General features: G+C 42.5%; 1 protein-coding gene across 1 annotated transcript in view; it reads left to right on the top strand.

Moving 5' to 3' along the window:
- LOC105565068 (liprin-beta-2) overlaps positions 1–22,295 on the top strand; it is a 67,473-nt gene that overhangs the window by 23,857 nt on the left and 21,321 nt on the right. The window contains exons 3-5 of the mRNA XM_012017926.1: positions 10,963–11,374; positions 14,979–15,350; positions 16,089–16,465. Coding sequence (XP_011873316.1) covers positions 10,963–11,374; positions 14,979–15,350; positions 16,089–16,465 — 1,161 coding nt within the window. The remainder of the gene's footprint in view (positions 1–10,962; positions 11,375–14,978; positions 15,351–16,088; positions 16,466–22,295) is intronic.

The raw sequence follows: 22,295 nt of genomic DNA, 5'->3' as shown, positions 1-22,295 counted from the left end.
CTTTATGCATGTCATTTCATAATAGTGGACTTAAGCGAACAAAAACTACAAAAGTGCTTGCTTCCTTGTCTTGTACATCGTTCTTTTAGTAAGACACATCCGTGTTCAGCAAAAAAAGCATATCAGGTGGGAGCCGTTTCCGCGACGCTCTCAACTTTACTTTCACGCAAGTAACGAAAAGTGTAAGTTTCAAAGTTACAACAGCTCCTCTGGTATTTTCGGATTATTTATTCAAATTTGCAGCGTGTCTCCAGCGCGAGAGAGAACATACATTAAAGAAATTTCTCAACGTTTTTCAAATTTTAATATTATTTTCGTGGTATGTAAAAAAAATACGGGGAATTTTTTAGCCAGTCTGGTCGACTTTTAAAAAAATTCCCTTTGTTTAATTACCACTGGAGACAATAAGCTTCACTCAATTTGGTCGACATGTATTATAAAAATACATTAAGAAGCACATCAGAAAGAATTATATCTCGCTCATCTTAAACTGGCTGTTCCCTTCCCGCGGTCTTCGTACCGTTATTCAACTTCCATTTTTGGATAGGAACGTACTTTAATGTCCAGCCCGCATAGAGAGAAGCCATGAGCGAAGACCAGTTTGCCTTGATACTTCGAGTTTGGCCCACATTAGAAACCTGAAACGACGCGACGGGAACACCCGCGACGCGTTATTTAAATAGCAGCACGTGCCGCGTGTCCTCTCGCTTAAGTGGCCGGCATTTTCGTGCGTCTCTCTTCGGAAGTGCACTCTCTCGCTCTCTCTCTCGTCGCTAAATATGATTTTTAAAAAATAAAAAAACGAAAATAAACGCGCGAGAAAGTACTGATTGCATTTTTCATGTTTTCCCGCGATTCGTACGCGAGCATTGTCATCTAATTATCCCAGTATGGTAATCCACATCATTGACATTTACTTTTACTTTTACTCTCGGCATTGTATTGTAATTTCATACGAAATCCCAGGATTCGCGAAATAATGTGCGGCACCTATAAATGTTTCATGTCGCTCGCGGACTATCGTCGATTTAATATTCATCCCCCTTAACATTTATTCCATTCTACGGCTTCTCATTAATAATAAAATATTACATGCCTCGTATATATTACGATTATATATATCCTATGAAGCCGACATGTGTTTGATCGGTATCTATCGGCATATCGCGTAATGGTGGAAGCTAGGCATGCAATTCAAGTTTTGCGATAAGAGTCGCTGAAAGTAGAAAAATGTTAAGCATTAGGCTAGTGACATGCTAATATCTCGAATATTCAACATTAACAAAGAGCAGGCCTATCTATTCAGATGATTGTCAATTTTATCTTCTTCACTTCCAACATTTTTTCCATTTACAAAATTGTTAATCCGTGAAAATTACTTTTCTCAACACAAAACTATCGAAATATTAATTGTTTTTAATCTATTTAATACGTTGCACAAAATTTAATTTTCTTAATCTTTTTTTAAGAAATATACTTGCTGAACTTGTTCTGTATTGCAAGAAAGAAAAATATGCAGATTATTTCTTGATCTCCTAAAGATTCCTCGAAAGAACTCTGTATCGCTTTTGGTGTATCACGTTCTTCAATTAATTTCGATATCCCGCAACACGTACGCTAATAATATTTCGCGCGCAATGGAAATCGTTGTTGTCTTCGCGGATTATCGCCGCTCGGGGCGAAAATCGATACCGCTCTACGTGACTCGAGTCGCGGCAATTACAACGGACGATTCCGCATCGCAACGCGAGGAAAAAGCCCGGGTAAAAAGGGAGGTGGGACCGGATTATTTTTACCTCCGTACGTTGCGAGACAAATTGCTCCGACGCGGTGCAACGAGGCGGCCGGAATTGCAATTTCATAAATTCGAGTGGCGGCTGCCGCTTCCGGTAATGCGCAGCTACTGCATCATTTCGTAGTCTTCTTACGACATTCCATCTACCATCCTCCATTCTCACCCTATCCCTATCTTTCTCTCACATCTCTTTTTTCCCCATTCTGCCTGCCCCCCCCCACCCTCTCATTCCTTCTCTCTTATTTTATTTCTTCCCCTCATATTGCGCTTTTTCTTAATTTTTTCACTTCTATGCATCTTACTTCCGTTTTAGTGAAGATAAACTTAATAATTACCATATCGCCATCGCCCATCCTTGCTCAGACAAATCGTGGAAATCCTCCTGAGCGCGTCAGGCTTTTTTATTTTTCTATGTCACTTTTATTCTTTCACAGACTCTCCCTCGAGTCTTGCCTGGAAAAGTCTCTCTCTCCTCTCTCTCTCTCTCTCTCTCTCTCCTCCCCCTCCTCTCTCTCTCTCTCTCTTTCTCACCCTCTCACACTCTCTCTCTCTGTCTCTTTCATACTCGACGTGTTTCTCTCGACGCGCTGAAGCACGTAGTAGTGAGGGAACACTTAGATGGTATTAAACCTCCCCCTTTTCCATTCCGTGAATTTACGGCCGATGCAAAAATGATGAAAACTTTTGCGGGAAGCGAAAAATTTTCCGTTTCTCGTCAACAACGAATAGCGCTCTTCAAAAATTTCCGCCCGATGGCAGTAGAATTAATAATCACAAATGTGGTAGAGCGGTCGTACGTTAGAATTCCGTCTCTCTCCGGCGCGCAAACTCCCGTCGGTGTCCACTTTAATTTCTCCCGTCGTCCTTTTCCTTTCTCTGACATCTGCATACCTCTGGAGAGCGAGAGAAAAAGGGTCACTCGACGACCTCCCGCGACCCGCCTTTCTCGCCTCTCCTTTGCCTTTGCCATTTACTTTTCCACGATAAATTCATTCCGCGACGCCCCTTGCGAGTGACAGCCTTCATCTTGTCGCTTGCATACCATATTTCTCATATATAAATGTAAGTCACCTGCGACCATATCGTGAAGCGCCTTCGGATGACGGCTCGTGTGAAAAGATTGCACGAAAATCTTTAAAGAAACAAAAACAGCTGGGGTTGCGAACTATCACTAATCGTTAAATAAGTAAGAAGAAATAATATATCAAATAATACAATTGCACGATATGTATTTCCGAGTATAAATATTCTAACATACTTGCGTTTAATATTTATGTCTAATTACAATGAATATATTATTGTAATTACTTACTCTAAATGCTTGTATATGTACGTATATAATTGAAGCGTATACAATTGAATTGGTTACTTTCGGAAATGTTTGAGAAGTTTCTGATAAACATATACGTAGAGATAAGCTAGGATTATTCGCCTCACCGATGCGGTGTCAGGAAGCTGCAATAACGGAAAATCCCGAGGGAAATAAACCGAATCATATTGGTGAGAGTACAAATTGTCATTTCACTCTTATGCAAGTAGATTCGGTTTATTTCGCGCATAAAAAAAGGAAGATATTTATTGATCACCGAGCTCCCTCTCATATTATTTTGTGATAAGCATTTGCATGGTTAATCAAGGGAAAATGTCTCGAGCGGTAAGATTTGATTTCAGATTATAGATTCACATCCCGAGTAGAGAGAAATAAAATGATGTTGTTATCAAAATAACGACCGTTCGTTTTCAGCCCTAATTACCGTGATGTAATTATTATAATGTTGATACGTTGCTGTCACGTAACTACTCTCCAAAAGCCAATCAGTGGATTATCACGGAAAATAGCGGATATTCATTGAATTATTCAGTACTTACAACTGTTTTCGGTAATAATGCGCTGATTGACTTTTAGAGGGTACCTCAATCACATCTCGATCGGAAAGCTTATATCTTTATGCATATAATACCATTATAATTATTAGTTTGAATGCTTTTGGTTGTAATTATGGGACTTGTTATAACTCTGCTCTCCCAGACCGCTAGTTGTTCTCTCTCCGATTTGTCCCCTTGCTTTATAAGTAAGCGCATCGATGCAGCACGACAGCCGTTAATTGAACATCTTCCGGACAAAGTGTAGCATCGATTCCCGGCGGGGTAAAGGAGATGGAAAAACCGTATCGGGGCAACGGTCTGCTGGTAATAACATCGATAGCAGCGGCCACTTCGTATCGCCCTCTCATCGATTGTCGTCTCGCTCGCCGGTGAGCGAAGGATGCGATCTCTCAAACGAGGGGCCCATATGCTGGACCGCGCCGCAAATACCCGGCTAACTTGGTTGGATAGTATATGGCGTATGCTCGCGCACGATATGGGTAAAACACTTAAGTACATATATGCACCTACGCCACGGCGAACGAGCGTCTAGTTGACAGCTGTCTATATCAGAAGCTAAATCTATTCATCTTTTCCTTCGCGAACGCTTTGACCGCCTCCGATTAGATTTCATGGAAGAAATTGGATAGGCACGTCGATCTTTTAATTTTTAATATTAATTATCTCACGTGAGGGGAGGAAGGGAGTAAGCCTTAAAGAGAGCGAAATTCTTTTGAAGCGAAGCTCGTTTGTGCATCGGGGAGAGACACCCGGCTGTTCATGGAATCTCTTGGCGGCTACGACAGTTTTCCTTTCTTTGTTTTACTTTGGTTTCGTTTTAAAAGTTCATTTCTTCGTTATAGCGCCCGGGCACGGAGCTCGCTCTGACGAAGAACTTGGAGCGAAATGTAGAAAGATCGCGGAAGTTTATATACTTTTGATAAGAAAGCAAAATACAAAACGCGAAACGAGTTTTGCGCAAAGTCGACAAATAGTTCGTAAGAGAAATGTAATTTGCAGGAAACGAAAGACGTTGGAGATTTTAATTAACGGACAATAAAGACTTTGGGAAATGGAATCTCTCAATAGAATTGTTAAAGGCACTGAAGTTCGGCTTCAGCCGGAAATTGCTTCACTACGGAAGAATATGTAAAGGCCGTTCCGTATGCAAAATGCGTTGCGAAGATATTTCAAAGTGATAACCGACCCCACGTCACATATCCGAGAGAGAAAAGTATATCCATGAGAAACTTTTACTCCTTCGTGGATGGGATAAATCTTGGAGCAAGCGATGCGTCTATATGTCTTATGCATTTGGTTGGATAATATGCACGTATTGCTGTTCTCCAATTTAGAGACGGCACAGTTCAATATGCAACGCCATTAACAACAACGAAAAAATTTAAAAGATACTTTGCTGCAAATTTTATTGTCTCATAATTTATATATTTGTACCCTTTTTCACGATAGAAAGATCACATTGGAACGAAAAGAACCTTTTTACGTGACTTGCATAAATTATAAACTGATCCGCGATGCTACCAAATTAATTTTACAATGACAATTACGTTAACTCACGAAGCATATTAAAATTTCACTCTCGCGCCAATGTAGATATTTTGCCGTTGCTAAAGTTTTACCGTAAAATCACGTCGAGGCGGAGAAATATTTTACAACAACAGATTATTACTTACTAAATTATAGAAGTGGAATTATTAAGATGGAACTTTTTAATTCGAACGTGAAAATCTCGCGGTTTGATCCTGTATCCATTATGCATCGTAAATTTACGTAGCATATGAAATGCATGTGCATATAAGCCGAGAGCAGCAGCCATCAGCGAGGGCGGGAGGGTCTCCCGGTGAAAAATCGCGGATGCATCGAGCGATGCATATTTCATGCGCTACTTCACTATGAAATGAAAACCTCGCTCCTCCTTTCTTCGTCGCACTTGCCACCTTAACACCCTCGGACAAGTGCCCTGGAGCTGAGTTTCGCGCTCCCGTAATTAAGGAGACGGCGAGCGCGGGATCTCCCCTCTCTCTGGTGGTTCAGTAAAATTCTTAAATTACTTGGATTAAGTTTGCGGAGGTACTGTTGAGCGGGTTATATTCCGGTGGTATAAATAAAATAAAAATGCGATTATGCGGAAAGTTAATGTAGTCACCCGAACCCGATTTCAGTTGCCGCGCTCATAAACTCACTTCTGAAACTTGTTTTAATTTGTTTCAGCACAAAATCGGGCATTCATGCCGGAGTAACGCGTGTGTGGTAAAATTAATTTTTGTCGCGCATTAATTATCCTTTCTCTTATAATTTATAATACATTATATTCGGATCAATCATTACATTGGAATGCTGCAATCGGCACCCGTAAGGTGCAATTTGAAATTTACCGTCGAGATTCGATTGGACCACGCTCTCATTGAAGGATATCCATTCTTTTGTAACGGCAGAAGGGAATTCGAGGGCTGTCGGACCGTTTGTATTCTTGCTGGGTCGCTGGATTTTCCGATTGAGAAGTAACCTGCTACTGGCAACTCTCGACACTGAGATTCTTTCCCTCGTCTATTTCCCAGCGGTCACGATAATAGCAGGCATCACTTTTTGCCCCCTATCTCGCTGACTCTTTCCTTGATTCTCGCCGCATGCGAAAACGTATCAGCTTCCGCCGGAGGAGAGAGAGGAGAGTCACTCATTAAGCCAACATATACGCGAATCTCTTTGACGAAACGCTCTTTTGTTGGTCCCTCTGCGCTTCACACGCTGATATATTCCAGATCATTAATGATTCGGATGGAAAGTCACAGATCTCACGAAATAAACCGAAGAATAAGTCATTGTTGCCTACTCCTTAGATTTGTCAGCCTTTTAATATTTAATAAAGTAAATGCTCGAAGTACCTGGATAAAACAGGCTTTTAAGCCTAACACGAGGACGAAGAAGACTTTTAAGCAGGACAAGTTATCGTGAAGATGTTTAATGTCAGGTCGTAGCTGCGCAAGGCTGCCCAGCGATGGCCCCCTAATCCTATGATTTGATGCGGAAAGATCTGCTCGTTGAATTGTTCTCCGAGCGCGTTACGGCGAGCAGAGAGTCGCGCAGAGAGTTTCATGTACGACAAATTGTTCGGCTAATGACCCGATCGTTCATTTAATTGTTACGCTGGTACACTCGCAGCGATTGTACGCGAAATTGTTTCTCGTGCGTCCGCAATTGAACGATCCGCCGCGAAACATAGGAGAAACATAATATCGGGGGCCTTTCGACAAACGACCGACGCGATAGTCCGCGGTTAGCATTTACACCGGCGTTTGTGACTCCGGTCGAATAATCCCGGAACCCGTTATAGTCAGGCGTAGTCCGAAATAGTCAGATAACTGGCTGAACTAAACCCAACACTGTCGGCCGATATCCGACTAACTCGACTGTAATATCGATTGCGCCGATTAAATAATTCGCGTTCTAACATTTGAAAATTTACTCCTTTGGGCTTTAAATAATTCAGTTATCAGAATCCAGTAGCCAGTAACTAATTAATTTATTAACCGAGCTTTATTTTAATAGAATTCCGGTTGGATGGCTAACGAGATATTTAACAATTCTTATAGAAAGAATCGTATTGTTAGCTGAGTAATCCGGAAATGACATATTTAGGTATTTAAATTTCTTATCGAAAATTGTACAGTTGAGAAAGAAGACGTTATCAATGTCGCCACTTACAGCGTTATTGATTTTTCCTCCGCAAATGCTTTGTACTAATCTACCAGAGAGATTCAGCGGTTTAAATGTACGTTGCGGCGCGGAATATACATAGATTTTACAAGAGAAAGATAGAGAGAGAGGGGGGGGGAGTGCAGTGGTATTTAAACCAAGTACTAAAGGCGGAATTGTTCTCTAGCGGTGAAGCGCCCGGTGGTTTTCGCTCATCGCTCGTTTCCGTGCGGCGGAAATTTATCGTCGCGATTTCGACGGCTCACGACCGTGAAAAGGGCGTGAATGCGATCGTTGTCGAAGCGTATTCGCCCCGAAGGGAAAGGGATGAGACGCCTCTGGGAATGCAACAAGTCTGCGAGACGTCTTCTTCTTCCTCTCGTTATCCTTTTGTGTCGTTGGAACTTGGCCAATGATGACCCCCTGGACGACTACTCTCGTTTCGCCTTCCCCGTTTCGTCTTCTCCAGTTCCTCAATGTATTCTTGTCTCTGAGGTTTTCTTGATAACGCTTGATTACCAGCTTGACGATCGCGATAATTGATTGCGTCTCTCGCGAGACCTATTAGGTATCTTCAATTTATAAAGAGCGACTAGGTTCTTCAATTAATAGAAAGCTCTGAAAGTAGAAGATAACGTACGGCAGTTTTCTTCTGTGTCGAGGAAACGATATTAATAACAACGATATTACTTAAGACACGTCTATACTTAATATTAAAGACGCGAAAGTTTCGAATGTCCTTGATTTGTTATGTAGGAATTTTAAGTACTCAAAGTTAAAGGATTTATCATTTAACATTTAATTTTTGCTAAGTATAAAGCTTTCTACTTAAAAGCAGATCCTCTTTGATTCTTGTGGATCCATCTTGCAATTTGTAAATCGGTTGTGGCACGGTAATGGCAATTAGAAATCCCCGTATTTGACAACACACGTCATTAAGTGGTACGGCTTACCGAAAGCCGCTTACATGCGTGGAGCGGCTTTGGAAAGGTGTTCGCTTCACTGATTTCGGTCGCATCGAGACTGCAGATTTCAGAGGGCTTCGTCTGCACTTTCGGTGCACCGTAATGATCAGCTATCTAAATTCGCGATGCGTTTTCGATCGAGACGCTTACTTCACGATGCAGCTTGCATTCGTGAAGAAATGGACCTGTAAAAATTCTACCCTGTATATTAAATCATTTAATTTACCTTCGTATCGGTCGATAATGCCTCCTAATAATCTTTCCTGAATAATTCCACATTTTACTACGTCACCGAATTAATATTTACCGGATATGATAATGACTTTGAATTATACATCGCGCAAGTGGATCAACCCGATACGTATTAATAACATATTAAAATAGCGTTAATCGCTGGCGGAAAGCGTCCGGCATTAGCAACTATCTGCACTGCTATGAATGATTTAATGACGCGCATATAAAATTTCTGCTTGTTCCCCTTTAATAATCCAGCACGTTGCCTAAAGTTATCCGCGCTGGCCGACACTTATTATTTATATCGAGAATTTAATTGATACAGCAGTAACATTTTAAGTGAGTTGAAATCTCTGAAATCCCGTGGTTAATACGGTGCGTTTGAAGTTACATCGAGTTTCCTGTCGAACTTGACGACGGAGTCAAGTTGTTAACAACTCGCGGCGAGTGCACTATCGGCTCCTCCTCCGTTCGAGATCGCGGGTTAAGAGTCACGCTTGACCCGGGTTCAGTTACCACGGTCGCTCTCGCTCGGTGCACCATCGACATACGTAGTCGCGAGTGCCGTATTATATCATCGACCTATCCCAACGTACGGAGCCACGTGTCATTCCGCGAGCACGGGGGAGTCATCTATTATTTCGCGCGAAGGATTCCTTAGTCGTTTGCGTGAATTAGCGTTCCTGGGAATTACACACCCGCGGAGTCTTATTGATCGCCGTTGGAGAACGCCACTTTAATTCTGCAAGCGACACGATTATAATTTCAACTTGGCTAATACCTGTAGTTTGGCATGTAGCTGGCTGCGCACCGTGGATGAAATTAAATTATCCTTTAATGAGAATGATCGAGGATCGCAACGGGTATATACAGGATGTCCCAGGAGGCAAGGTCAATATTCTGGGAGGCGAGGGGGTATCGGTCATTTTAAGCAAAAACGTTCATACGAATATACGCTCCATTCCTTACCGTTTCCGAGACAGAGCACATTTTGTTGACGTTCTCGTTCAGATAAAACGTGAACACTGGGAGGCGGTGCACTTTCACGCAATGTATTGAAAACCTTGGAAAACACTTTACGATTCGGAATTCTGCGGGTAGGAAAGCGTCGACGGTATTCTTCAACAGTAGCTCTACCATCACAGAACCCGTAAACAGATCGGCATATTCGACGTTTGTGAATATGCGAGGCATTTTCAACATTTCTACAATGTTATCGGCATAACAGACGTATAAGAGTAAATTCCCGCACACGTTTATGAGGTTGGACGAAGGGTGAAGTGTACAGAAAAAAAGTAAGTACACGAGACATTCAAGTAGCTCTATCTCGGAAACAGTGGAGAATGGGACATATATTCGTATGAACATTTTTGCTTAAAATGATCGATTCTATCACCTCTCAGAATATTGACCTTTCCTCCTGGGACACCCTGTACTGATGTTCTGGCAACCTCAAATCTGGCGTTAAAATCTCTAATAGGTTACTGTGAAATTCCTTTTCTTCTCGACGAAGATCTCGAAGAGGACATTTTTCGAGCAAAACATTGACGTGTGTAAAAAAGAGACTTAAAATGCAAGAAAAGTGTCGCTCGAACCTTTCAGCCCCTCGATAGAAAATGTCCCCATTGAAATGTCGCAAGTGAATCTGCAAAAATTTAGCAGTGCGATTTTATAAACGTGTCTCTCCTCGCCTTTGCTTACCGTCCTGATTTCGTAGTCCGGAGAAATAGCATTTTACTTATCCCCGAGGTTACTTCTAATGCGATGCTGCGAAAGAAATACGACCCTACGTGTCCCGGGTGTTTCTCTGTTTCGCAATTTCAGTGATCCGTGCCGCGACTCCGAAGACGATGTCGCGCAAAGTCGCGCTCGCAAAACTTCTGAGTAGCGGAAAAGCGACATCAGTCGATATCACTGTAGCGTGTTAAGGACTTTTGGCACCCCCTGCGTAATGCGTGACGAACGAACAATGAGAGTCGTGCGAGCGAACCGTCGCAAGAAGCAGACTTATTAATATTGCACGCCTCTCGTCGACTTTGTTCTCGACGTCCTTTATTTCTTTCACTTTAACACGCGTTGAGCCCGTATCAGGCTACGGGTTGCGATTGAGATTATATTGAAATTGGACCAATCAGAGTACAATTCACTAAACTTGAGATTAGTAAACTGTACCTTGATTGGTGTCCAAATTTCAATTTAATCTCAATCTCAGTCCGTAGTCTGATACGGGCCTCAGCCTAATCGACAAATTCACAAAAATTGTAAATGGGCAAATCTGTGCCGTCGTAGCTAAAAATTAACAATTTTGATTATCGGACCTACGCGATTATCTTTTACGCGATTGTTGTTTCCCAGTTTATCTCATATTTCTGTGTCACTTGTTTACAGGCAAAATTCCGCGTGATGGTGGAGGAGAACGCAGCGACCGGCGCCCGGCTGGACGGCGAGCTGGAACGCGCTCGAGGCGAGTGCGCCACTCTTCGGGGCGAATTACGCGACGTTCGTGGCGCCTTGCCAATCGTACTGAATAATAACAACGCCGGCAATGGCAGCGCTAACAGCAACAACAATTCTGGTGCAGCAACCGGCGTTTCCGGCGGCAACTCGAACCCTGGCCAGGAAGCCGAGGCTCAGCAACAGGCGCAACAGGAAGACGGCAAGCGGCTTAGCGCCGGCAGTAGCCCGATCGAGAAGAGGAGCTCGGCCAGCGATAAATCCGCCAGTCCTATCGAGAAGCGGACCAGCCCGGTGGACAGGAAGGATAGAAGCAGCCCCGTCGAACGGCGATCCAGTCCCATAGGTCTGTGACAAAGCGAATTCTTGCCTTTCTGATATTTTGCGACTTCTCGAAATTATTAAACGCTCTCTCTAATAGCGAATTCGGTTGCTTGCACTCCCAGACAACACGCATAGTTCTATGAATATTCTTCGGGACTGCAAATATTCTTAATATCAGAATATTCCAATCGAATATTCTATATATAGATTGTTACAATTAGAAATCGTACATTCGTAACGCAGAAGAACGATTTTAGAATATTTGTCGAGAATGTCTTTGGAATATTCGTTCAGAATAATTTCTTTATGTTCATCGAGTTTAGGTATCGCACATTGTTTATTGTGTAATACACTCATCTTATGCAAAAGGCAGTGAAACCTGTAATCATAACCGACACGCTATATTCGTTAGATTATTCTATTCACATTCGAAAAAGATTTATAGTAGTGCCAGTCGAAGGCTCCACGACCATAAGATAAAATATATAAGAATAACCTACGGAATATTGCAAATATTCTTGAAGGATATTCTTAAGATGTTCATAGGAGTGTCTTGTGCTACCTGGGCTAGTGCGCACCGAGTGCACACTAAGGCTTGTCTATTCTTATATCCAACATTGTCTTAAACACACGTTCAAAGAGTATTTAACTAAAAAATGATCTCTATGGATTCTGTACATGTCATTTTACTGGCTAAGAAATATTTCAAGAGATATTTAAGACGATCCCTAAATATAAGAATTGATTGCAAACAAGCTTTAGTGTGCGCTCAGTGCGCACTAGCGCAAGCAACCGAATTCGCTATAACTTCCCTTTATTATCAATCTTTATTGCGTATATTCTATCTAGAACTCGGAATATTTAAACGCGTAAAATTTACCGAGAACGAGCAGCCAGCTCGAAACGTGATTAGTAGCGTAAGAAGTTGTTTGTTTTATAAATAAAATGATATTCTCGCGCTCAAAACCTTCATCGAAAGAATGAAACAAGATCTCGGAACAGCCTCGCGGGTTGAATGTTGAAAGTTTATTTTGCGAAAGTATTTTCATAAAGACAGCCCGGCAACGGAAATGCGCTTAAGCTGGGCAGAAAGTTATCGACTTCGCGCGGGCGCTTCGGCGGATAAGACTTTTAAGAAGTTGGCGAGAATGAAATTTTAAGACGGCGCGGCGCGAATGTTTTTCGCATTTCCACGTTTATCTTAACTTCCCCGGCGAGTTATCCTGTATATTTCACAGTTATGTGCTGTTACTTTTATGGCCGGCCATGATTCATAGTTTTCTCCGCGGCTTGAAGCCAGGTTTGCCGCCTTTAAACTACTTATTGCAACTCATAAGAGTCGAGTTCTTTACTACGAACGTTGCAGTCGTTATTCCGCGGAATACAAGAGTCCGTATCATTTTACACGTGGTGGTTTCCTACTAGCGATTTTCGTCCTTTTTCACTCGCTGCATTCCCACGTCGAATAAGATTGTACGGATTGCAAGCACAATTTGTCGCGCTCTATAAAAGTCAATCGGTGGATTTTCACTGAAAACAGTGAACAGTCACTGATTTACAGTTGTAAGTATACCAGTGCGATTTTCGATGGTACACCCTCAGAAAGGATTTCTGTTACCGAGACCAAAGATATTCTTGGCGCATTTATATTTCTCAAACCTCATTTAGTATAAAAATAAGACAACATCAAAATAAAATCAATAATTCTTATTCTTCTCTATCGAATTAAAAAAAGATTGACTTACTATACTGAGACAAGATTGACATGGAGCTAGGTAACATTGACCAAGCTTGGATTATGATAACCAAGCCTTTTTTTCAGCGTGTAACTGCAGTGACTATTCACTGCTTTCAGAGAGAATCCACTGGTCGACTTTTAGAGGGCTGAGTTAATATTTTCAAAAATACATTTTCTATCAAGAACGAATCTCAAACACTTGAGATACGCGGTAAATATACACTGTATTTTCGCGCAAGGAATGTGTTAACAAGTTCATACAAGAGCTATTTACAGAAGATCAAAGATACAGAATGTACATTATGCAATTCTCGTCCGCTGTCTGGTTCTCCTCTGCCTTTCGCTCTTATCGGAGAGAGAGAAAGAGGGAGTGGGAGAGTGAGAGGGAGAGAGAGATGCCAACAGACCCGCTTAAGGGAGAGTGGACCAGCGTATGCATGCAAATTCGGGGACGAATGCATTCGGGGCACCCGTCGTATCGGATCGATCGATCATGCGCCTCGCGTCGAGGTATTCATCGCCGAGATCGCCGGCCGGATCCACCTTATCGAGCACACTGCATCCGTCTCGGGTCGAACGCACATTCCAATAAAGGCCTGGCTCCATTCCAGCGATTTCTCCGTGCGCCAATATAAGTCGTTCGCCGTCCGCTGCTGCTTCTCTCCTCGTCCTAACTCACCCCGCATTCGAGTCCTCGGCGATCGTTCTCTGCTCGCATTTCGTACGAGAATCGAGTGTCCATCGAGAGTCGCGCTGCATCATTGAAGAGCGAACGACGCGGCTTTTAAATAGGCGCAATTAAATTACGCCGCGTTAAATTTGATGTTCGCTAAACTTAATTAGCTCACGGTTTAAATTACTCCGCTGATAGCAAATAGGGTGTCTATGCTGCTATAAATCCATCGGCTAGCTAATTGAATAAAACACGCTCGAATGTAGCGACGCTGATTCAAATGATTGCGATATGGCATTATTGGGATAAATTTGATATGTTCCAATGGATGAGGATGAGTTCTAATTGGATAAATCCCAAATTGATCGAATTTCCTGCAGCTAATACAATTGTTATAATTGAAAGAAATTGTCAATTCATTTTAAAAGTAGAAGCTCCTCCCTGTTATGAAAAACATTGAATATTAACTTTAATGCAGAAATATTTATGGATATTTGAGCTTTCCAAAGCAGGATGTAGGTAGCTTAATAATTAAAATCTTATTAGTATGTGAATTCATGTACCGTTTTTCCATCTTGCGCGCCGGTTTCTTTTCTGACATAACACAGTTTCGTTAGATGGAATATTGTCGTCGGCGAATTTACGTATTAATCGATGAACGATTTCTAATAATTTGTATTCAATACCATGTCTGCTTCTCCGCACTGTAAAGAGGTATTATTGCGAAAAAATATTACCTCAGCCAGGATTCGAACCTGGGACCCCCCTCGATCCGTGACGGGCGTCCCAACTCGACAACAAGACAGATGGAAAAGCGGTATACGAATTGACATAATAATAAGATTTGAATAATCCAGTTTTTTAGTCGACATTAACCGGCTAGTGTTTTAATACAGAAAATTTATTGCGAAAAATATTACCTCAGCCAGGGTTTGAACCTGGACTTCCCTTCTCTCGAGGCGGGCGTCTCACCAGTTCGACCACTGAGGCATGTAGAGAGAAGGGAAGTCCACGTTAATGTCGACTAAAAAGCTTGATTATTGTTATCTATTGCTGGGAACTTCAAGAGATTTCTAAATAAAATGTGAATTATTGAGCTACCTGCATCCTGCTTTGGACCTATGGCAGTCTCGTTGGTTGTTTGATCCTATCTAGAAGTTTTAATGTACCCTATTAGTCGAAGAAATGTTGTATTAATATATTTTTCGTCGTTAGAACGAAGAAATGGCTCGCCCTGCCGAAGTCCGAGCGAGAAAGCTCGCCGGCCGTACGCCCCGGCTTTGGAGAAGACGCGGCTGGGCGGATCCGGGGGCAGTGTGGATTCTCGATCGGGCAGCGCCAGCCCGGATCGGGGACCGGCGAACCGGAGCGGCTTCCTGCATCGCGGTAGCAGCGATCGTTCCAGCGGCGAGCGACTGCGGATATCGACTAACCGCGATGCCCTGCGATCCAGCAAGGAGATGAACGACCATGACCAGAAAGACGCCGATAAAGATCTGGTGGACGGCGACGCGCGGGGCGACGAGGACAATGAACCCCCTGGACCGGCGCCGAGCAGCAGACCCACATCCCCAGCTAATTCACTCGGTGCGTTAATAAATCCGGCATTTAATTATGGGCGATCGATCGGTTCGCCTCTCTTTTCCAATCTGACCTTCTGAGCGGGAACGCGTCTCAATTTTCTCGGTGGCGAACTGTACCTTGCGCTTGAGAATGCGATGGATTTTAGATTGCTGTATCATTCCAATATATATATCGTTTCTTATAAAAAAATGTGAGCCACGTTATAAGTTAAACCACATTGCCAAGTCGCGCAAAGTCATACTAGAAAATAATATAAAATCGTTTTGACGCGCTTACTCGCGAAGATGTGAGATAGTCTCGTATTTATTTAAGTTTAAATTTCTTTACACATTTTGTATACATAGATTTATATTCTACTGTAAATTTAAATAATAGAGTTTAATTTAATTTAACTTAAGTTTTACTCGAGATCCACTAACGTACGGTTGCTGCTCGGAAATTTTGGAAATTTTGGAAATTGCTATTAGAAATCTACTGACTACCGAGACATATATGACATTATGAATTTGCTGCCACAGGCTCATAAACTCATTCCGTTTCGGCATAAAATTAATTTGTTCAACATTAGATTGTACCTGAAAAGGACCCGATAAAGAGGTCGAAACTTAACTATATATCACTTTTTGTGTCAGTTCGATTTTTAAAAGAACCTCCCCGAATTTAAATTAAATTTATGCTAGTCATAATAAAATTAAGTCGCTAATCATGTTTTTAAGTAATTTGTCTTTTTCTCCGGTGCAGTAATCGGCGACCCGGTGGTCGCGTCCAGACTGTCCAACATTCACGGTTGCGGACACGCGGAGCTGGCGAGCGCCAGAAGATTACGACTGGAGAACGAACGGCTGGTCGCCGAGGTCGCAAGGTTGAGGAGGTTGTTGCTGACCGGCGCAGCGCGCGGCGAGGTCGGCGCCGAGGACGCCGCGATGGAGGAGGAGGCGCGCTTTGTCGCCCTGGAAATGGAATTGCAGCACGCGAAGGAGGCACTCCAGGCGTTGAAGGCCGACCGGAAGCGGCTCAAAGCGGAGAAGTTTGATCTTCTCAATCAGATGAAGGCGCTCTACGGCACCCTCGAGGACAAGGAGCGTGAACTACGCGATTTTATCCGAAATTACGAACAGGTGAGTCAGCGTATGATAAAACTTTCGCAGCATTCTTTGCATGCCTTTGTACTTTTTTTAAAATAAAGTTGTTATTCGCGCCTTCGAAAAGTCTCGAGAAATGATGAAATGTACGGCGATCAAGCGGCATCTTATCGAGAGAAAGATCAAGCAATTGTTGCGTTCCGACATAGAAAACCTAAATGTCGATTTTTAATGCTGTCTCTTCGGATTCCATGGAGACACATTAGTTCGAAAAATTCCATTGATAAAAGAACATTGACTATTCTTAAGGAACGAAAGATATCTTTTGTGTGCGACAGTTATGACCAGATTTATGCGAGAAGGTGAAATTATCAGAAGTGAAGATATTGGAAAAGATTCCGCAATTCTTTCGAGCTCCGGCAAGAATAGCCTAGGGTGGGTTGTTTTATCGTTCATGATAATCGGTGCCATATGAAAATAATATTTCTACAACTTATATCGATTAAGATTAAAGGAGCGTTGCTCGAGCTGTATTCGCATCGCGCACCCGCGTTCAGGAAACGCGCCACGTAACTCATACAGAAGTCACATTCGGGAAATTTAATCGTGACGTTTTCACATTCCACGAGCAGAAGCAATAAACAGTTGGGAAGGAGCTCAAATACCGCCGCGTAGTTTGCATGTCTCATATGGAACGATCGATTTTCGATGGGAGCCACGGCGATGAATTAAGAAAGGTGATGGCTGGAACCGGGAGAAGTGTTCCGCCGCTCTCGATATTTATGAACGTGCAACTTTCGAAATTGCCACCACACCGCTATAATTCCTTGCCTGTAATTCTTTGCCATTGCCGTCTTCTTATTACCGGCGTAAAAATATCCTCGAGAGAAAGAAGGTGTATTTGCTAATAGTGAGTCCGTTACGAAATAATCGGTGAGACAACAGCTGGGGCGGGCGATGAACGAGATAAGGGATATTTAAATTGCCGAGTCAGTCACTTTAGAACCAGGTCCAGTCTTGTAAATTTTACGATCACTACAGTGCTTGAAATAGCGTTCGAAAGGGAGCAGCCACTTTTCCCAGGACGGTGTATTAATTATTGCCGCTGCTACAAAAAAAGCAACGATTCCGCGAAGAAAGGGTGTCGTTAGAATTTATAAATATCTATCTTACGAAATTATTCTGCGTCGACGTGTATCCACTCAACTTCGGTTTTAGCGGTGTACGCGGAGAGAATTTTCTCTGAAAATTTATCCTGAAAATCATGTAATTGTGTGACAACGTGGCATTTTGAAGAACTTTATGAGAGTTTCTTGAAAATTTACCGTACATTTTATCGGTAAAATGTATGGCAAAAAAAGCATCTCCGTGAAAGAAACGAAGCGGTACCTGATCTCGCCCCATCTCATTATCGTAACTGCAAATTATTCGATAAAAAGTAACGATTTGATTCGACTTGTGACTCTGACAGCGAGGTTTAACTATTAAAGTATTATATAATAAAATTTTCCGTTCACTAAAGCGGCCGGCTAATACAAATTGAGAACAACGCGAAACGAGCGACTAACGAAAGCGCGCTCCGCGGTGGGTTTTAATTTCGCCTCTAATGCGTCTTTATGAAGCGACGAGGAAATATCGGGCGAGGAAAAAAAGCCTGGGAGAGTCAACTGTTCGCGCAACGGCGATTCCCAGAGCCACCATTGTACGAACGTAGTTAAAAAACTTTTATATACGCAATCGGCACCGCTGCGGGCAGTTAATCAGTAATTGGCTCGCTCTTGAAACTTCATTAACCCGCGACAGCGCGTGAGAAACGTTGTTTGGCGATGCCCGCGGTGCCAAACGTGTTAAACATTTAAAAAAATATTATGAGAAAAGTTAGACGGATTTATCGCGTATCGTGACGGAAAGTTATCGGCGATCTAAAGAGACTTGGTCCGACCGTGCTTCAATTTTCTCGGAGTGCATGTCGTGCCCGCGGATGCAAGCGACGTTGTGCCGGGGACACGACAGCAATTTTGCCTGTTAAATACTTTCATTAAACTTGCCGGAATTTCTCATTTCGCCGAGACCGTTGTGGCCGAGCCGCAATTATTTCAATTCCATTAAATGAGCATCGACATCGCGCGAACAATGTACACTAGACATCACCGATGCCCTCCCATATGAATTTGTGCGTATATCAACACATTTATACATTTTGCGCATCCATGGAAAATGTGTGTGTGTTCTGTGTACGCCTTAAATTCATGTGGGAAGGCATCAGTGATGTCTAGTGCACAGTGATGGACAGAACGGTTGCAACACTTTTTTTTAGTGAGTTTAGGAATGTACCTTTAGATTCAGGATTACGTTCCAAGTATTTTACTCCATGGCCGTTCCGAAATCATTTTGAGCGTTTTCGATCTACTTTTTCGAGCGAAACTTTCCTCGGAGAAAATGTTTCGGAGTGTGAACCTGAATCTAAATGCGCGTTCTTAAACTCATAAAAAAATAAGTGTTGCAATCATTCTGTCCATCACTGTGCTTGACCATTGGTGCACCGGTTGCATTGAACGCGTCTTTCAACCTCGCCAACTTTATAAGAAGCGCCGTTATTATTAGCAACTTATAATATATACTTTTACGACAGTGACGTACTTTTTATATAGTTTGACTCTTATCGAAGTGATCCTAGCCTCGAGCTAGCTTCTCCCGGGATAAGGCACGACAATGAAAATCGTGAGTGAGGTCATTATCGCCGGAGGAGGCTTAAGGACCGACTTCGAGAGCGCATCGCGCATCAAGATTGCCCCCCGGTATAACGGGGCCGTTTGGTCTTAAGCCAATGTGTAACGATGTACCGAGACAAAGAGAGAGAATGTAGCGAGCTTTTGTCGCTACCGATTGTTATCAACTCCGGAACAAAGACTCGGCTCAGCCTCAATTCTCGAAAGGCACAGTGAAACGGTGCGTACACAGACGCGGGATTATTCAGGAACCTCGTGGCCAGACCTCGCTTGTCTCTAGTGAAGTTGGTTGCAAAACGAAGGACGAAAATTAGAATACGTGGTCGAGAGATAAAATAAGACGCAGTTGCAATTTACAATTCGGCAAGCAGTAATAATGTAGGAAAGTAAATATGGTTAAAGCTGAAATTACATTGCAAACGTAGTTTACAAGAGCTCCGATTTTTCTAGTAATTAGTAAGCAAATATTTCTTTAATAATACAGGGTCTTAATGAATACCTGCAACAAACTTCTAGGGCACGTAGGGGGTTCAAAGTAGACCAACTTTTAATAAGGAACTCACGTCCGGAAACGCACCGTTTACGAGCTCCAGACTGGAACTGTTGGTATGTCAGCAATAGGAATTTTTTTCAGGAATATTTTCAGCAAAGGAATAATTTTCACAATAACTTCGTTTGCGTACATTACACTATTAGAATGTTTAGCAATGTCGAAACGGATGGCTACAACCCATCTGTCCCGAAATACTTGGCTGATGTAGTCTCGGATGATGAGTGAAAAGTGTAGTGGCGCACCGTCTTGTTGCCACCACATCTGTCGACGAATTTCGAGTGGTACGTCTTCCAACAAACCCATGAGCATTTATTGTAGCCAGTTTTGACATTGCTAAACATTCTGGTAATGTAATGTATAAGCAAATAAAGTTATTATGAAAATTATTTCTATTACTGAAATGCCAACAGTTCCAGTCTGCAGCTCGTAAACGGTGCGTTTCCGGACATGAGTTCCTTCTTAAAAGTTGGTCTACTTTGAATCCCCTACATTCCTTAGAAGTTTGTTACAGGTATTCATTAACACCCTGTATACAATGAGAATGTTTGGTCTCGGAAAAATCGTTGAATAGTGAAATAAACGGTGCGCAGGGAACGAGCGATTACCCTCGCACGGATTAATGTAATTGTAAATTTATGGCAGCAGCAGCGCCGCGTAAACGCTTTTTCGATGTCGTTGACAAACATAGCGTAATTTCGCGCGAAAAGAGCACTAAGAACAATTAACAGTATTGTTCTCGACGAATGAAATTTCTGGGTGAAGATGAAAAGCATCACCCTAATGTTAGTCGCGGTGATGCTGGTATTTTAATAAAAATGTTATTACGCAGTGCATGGTATCGCGGACAAAAGAACTTGCGACTAATTAATAAGATTCCGCGCTTTTGTAACGCTTAGTGCCCTTTTGCGTGAATATCAAAAAGATAGAATTTCGCAACGCACCGGAATGGAAACCTAACAGCGTTGCGCTAAGCAGACGAGTACACGTATTACAAAGAAAATTAATGCCCAAGAAGAATCTAATTGCTACACAAAAATTTACATGAAACGTTTAACCACATTTTATTACGTTAACGCGCGTTTTGCATGTTTATGCGCATACCAAAAACTTCAACTGAACACGTAGCTGAATTAAAAGTCTAACAATGCTTTGCGTAATGTTGTCGTCACGTTAATTATCTTTACCGTTTTTACTTTCAAGAAGCATAACCGGCGCATGCAGTATTTGTTTCACCAAGGCCGAGAAACAACCTTCCATTTGTTGCACTCCTACTTGATCTCGCGAGACTTGATGAAATTTCGTTATTCATTTACCCGAGAAATGACTTCATTACCCCGAAGAAAGTTCCTGGTGAAAATATCAGACTAAGTGTCACCGACAGCAGCGGTACATGCATCGTCGCAGGCTCCTTCGCGTTGCCTTTACCATCCCGAAAGAATACACGCGTTTTACGGCGGTTTTCCGCCCATAAAGCGCGCCATCAATTTTCCTTCGCTTTTACCTATACCCTCCTTCCTCCTACACTCACGTTCTCTTTCTCCGTCTGCATAATCCACTTCATCTCTCAGCGAGTGCCGACGTATTACTACGCTCGGTACACGGCCCCACGATTTTCCTCTATCCCGCGTTATCTTCAATTTTCCCTTCCTTGACGAAACTGCGACTGTACATGTGAAAGGGCCGGAGAAAAACCCTTTGAGACAACATATAATATCTACCGATATAGTTTAACAATGGCCCCTAAAATAACACGCGATGAAGTTTTCTACTTCAGTTCTACCACTTAACTTTCATTAAATTTGATCTGTGTGCGAAATTTTTCCATGACGAAGAGGAGTAAGATTAGGTCCTACGGTGTCTCGATATCTATCGGTGGACTTAAAAGTAGCTCCGACCGATAGGTACATGTATTTATATCTATACGCTTTCGCGTGCTATCTCTTTCAGCTCGCCTGCCTTTGTTCGATTTTGTGAGTCTTGACGTGTTTCCCGGTCCTTCCTGCTTATCATCCGACATCATGGCCCGACAATGAAGCTTATGAAACGCTGATGGAATTACCCCTTTCCCCTCGCTTCTCCCCCCTCCCTTTCCCCTTTGCCGAAGCTTCCAAACTGCTTAGGTTTTTCCCTCGCATCGCGCTGCCGTGGAAAATTCTAGACATTATCCGCACATTTATATACAGTAGTCCGCTTCCAAGGAATTTAATATGCCCGAATGCTTTATAAATGTTTATGAACGCAACGGTCCCGTTCAAATTATAATAGAGGAACACGATGAACGTACATAAGGCAGTAATAAAAAAATACTCCCCTCAAATTCCTCGTAATTCCTATGAAGCTTACGATGTAATCCTCTAAAATTATCAACTTAACGGTTCGTTGCGCCATTCATCCGTCGTAATACTCTCTGTTTAAACCGGTATTTTTTTTAATCAGCACAAGAGCGAAACATTAAAATCGGATTTTCGGTGCTTTTCACGTGTGATGAGGGCTACCTTTAGCATTGCAATCGTAACGAGAGAGTTTGCGTCTCCTCCACGGCAACAGTTTTTGAAGATATAACTACGACGTGCTAACAACCGAC

Source organism: Vollenhovia emeryi, unplaced genomic scaffold (genome assembly GCF_000949405.1).
Source record: "Vollenhovia emeryi isolate VEMERY1.0 unplaced genomic scaffold, V.emery_V1.0 DF939155.1, whole genome shotgun sequence".
Taxonomy (NCBI): domain Eukaryota; kingdom Metazoa; phylum Arthropoda; class Insecta; order Hymenoptera; family Formicidae; genus Vollenhovia; species Vollenhovia emeryi.
This window is presented reverse-complemented; position numbering and strand designations above follow the sequence as displayed.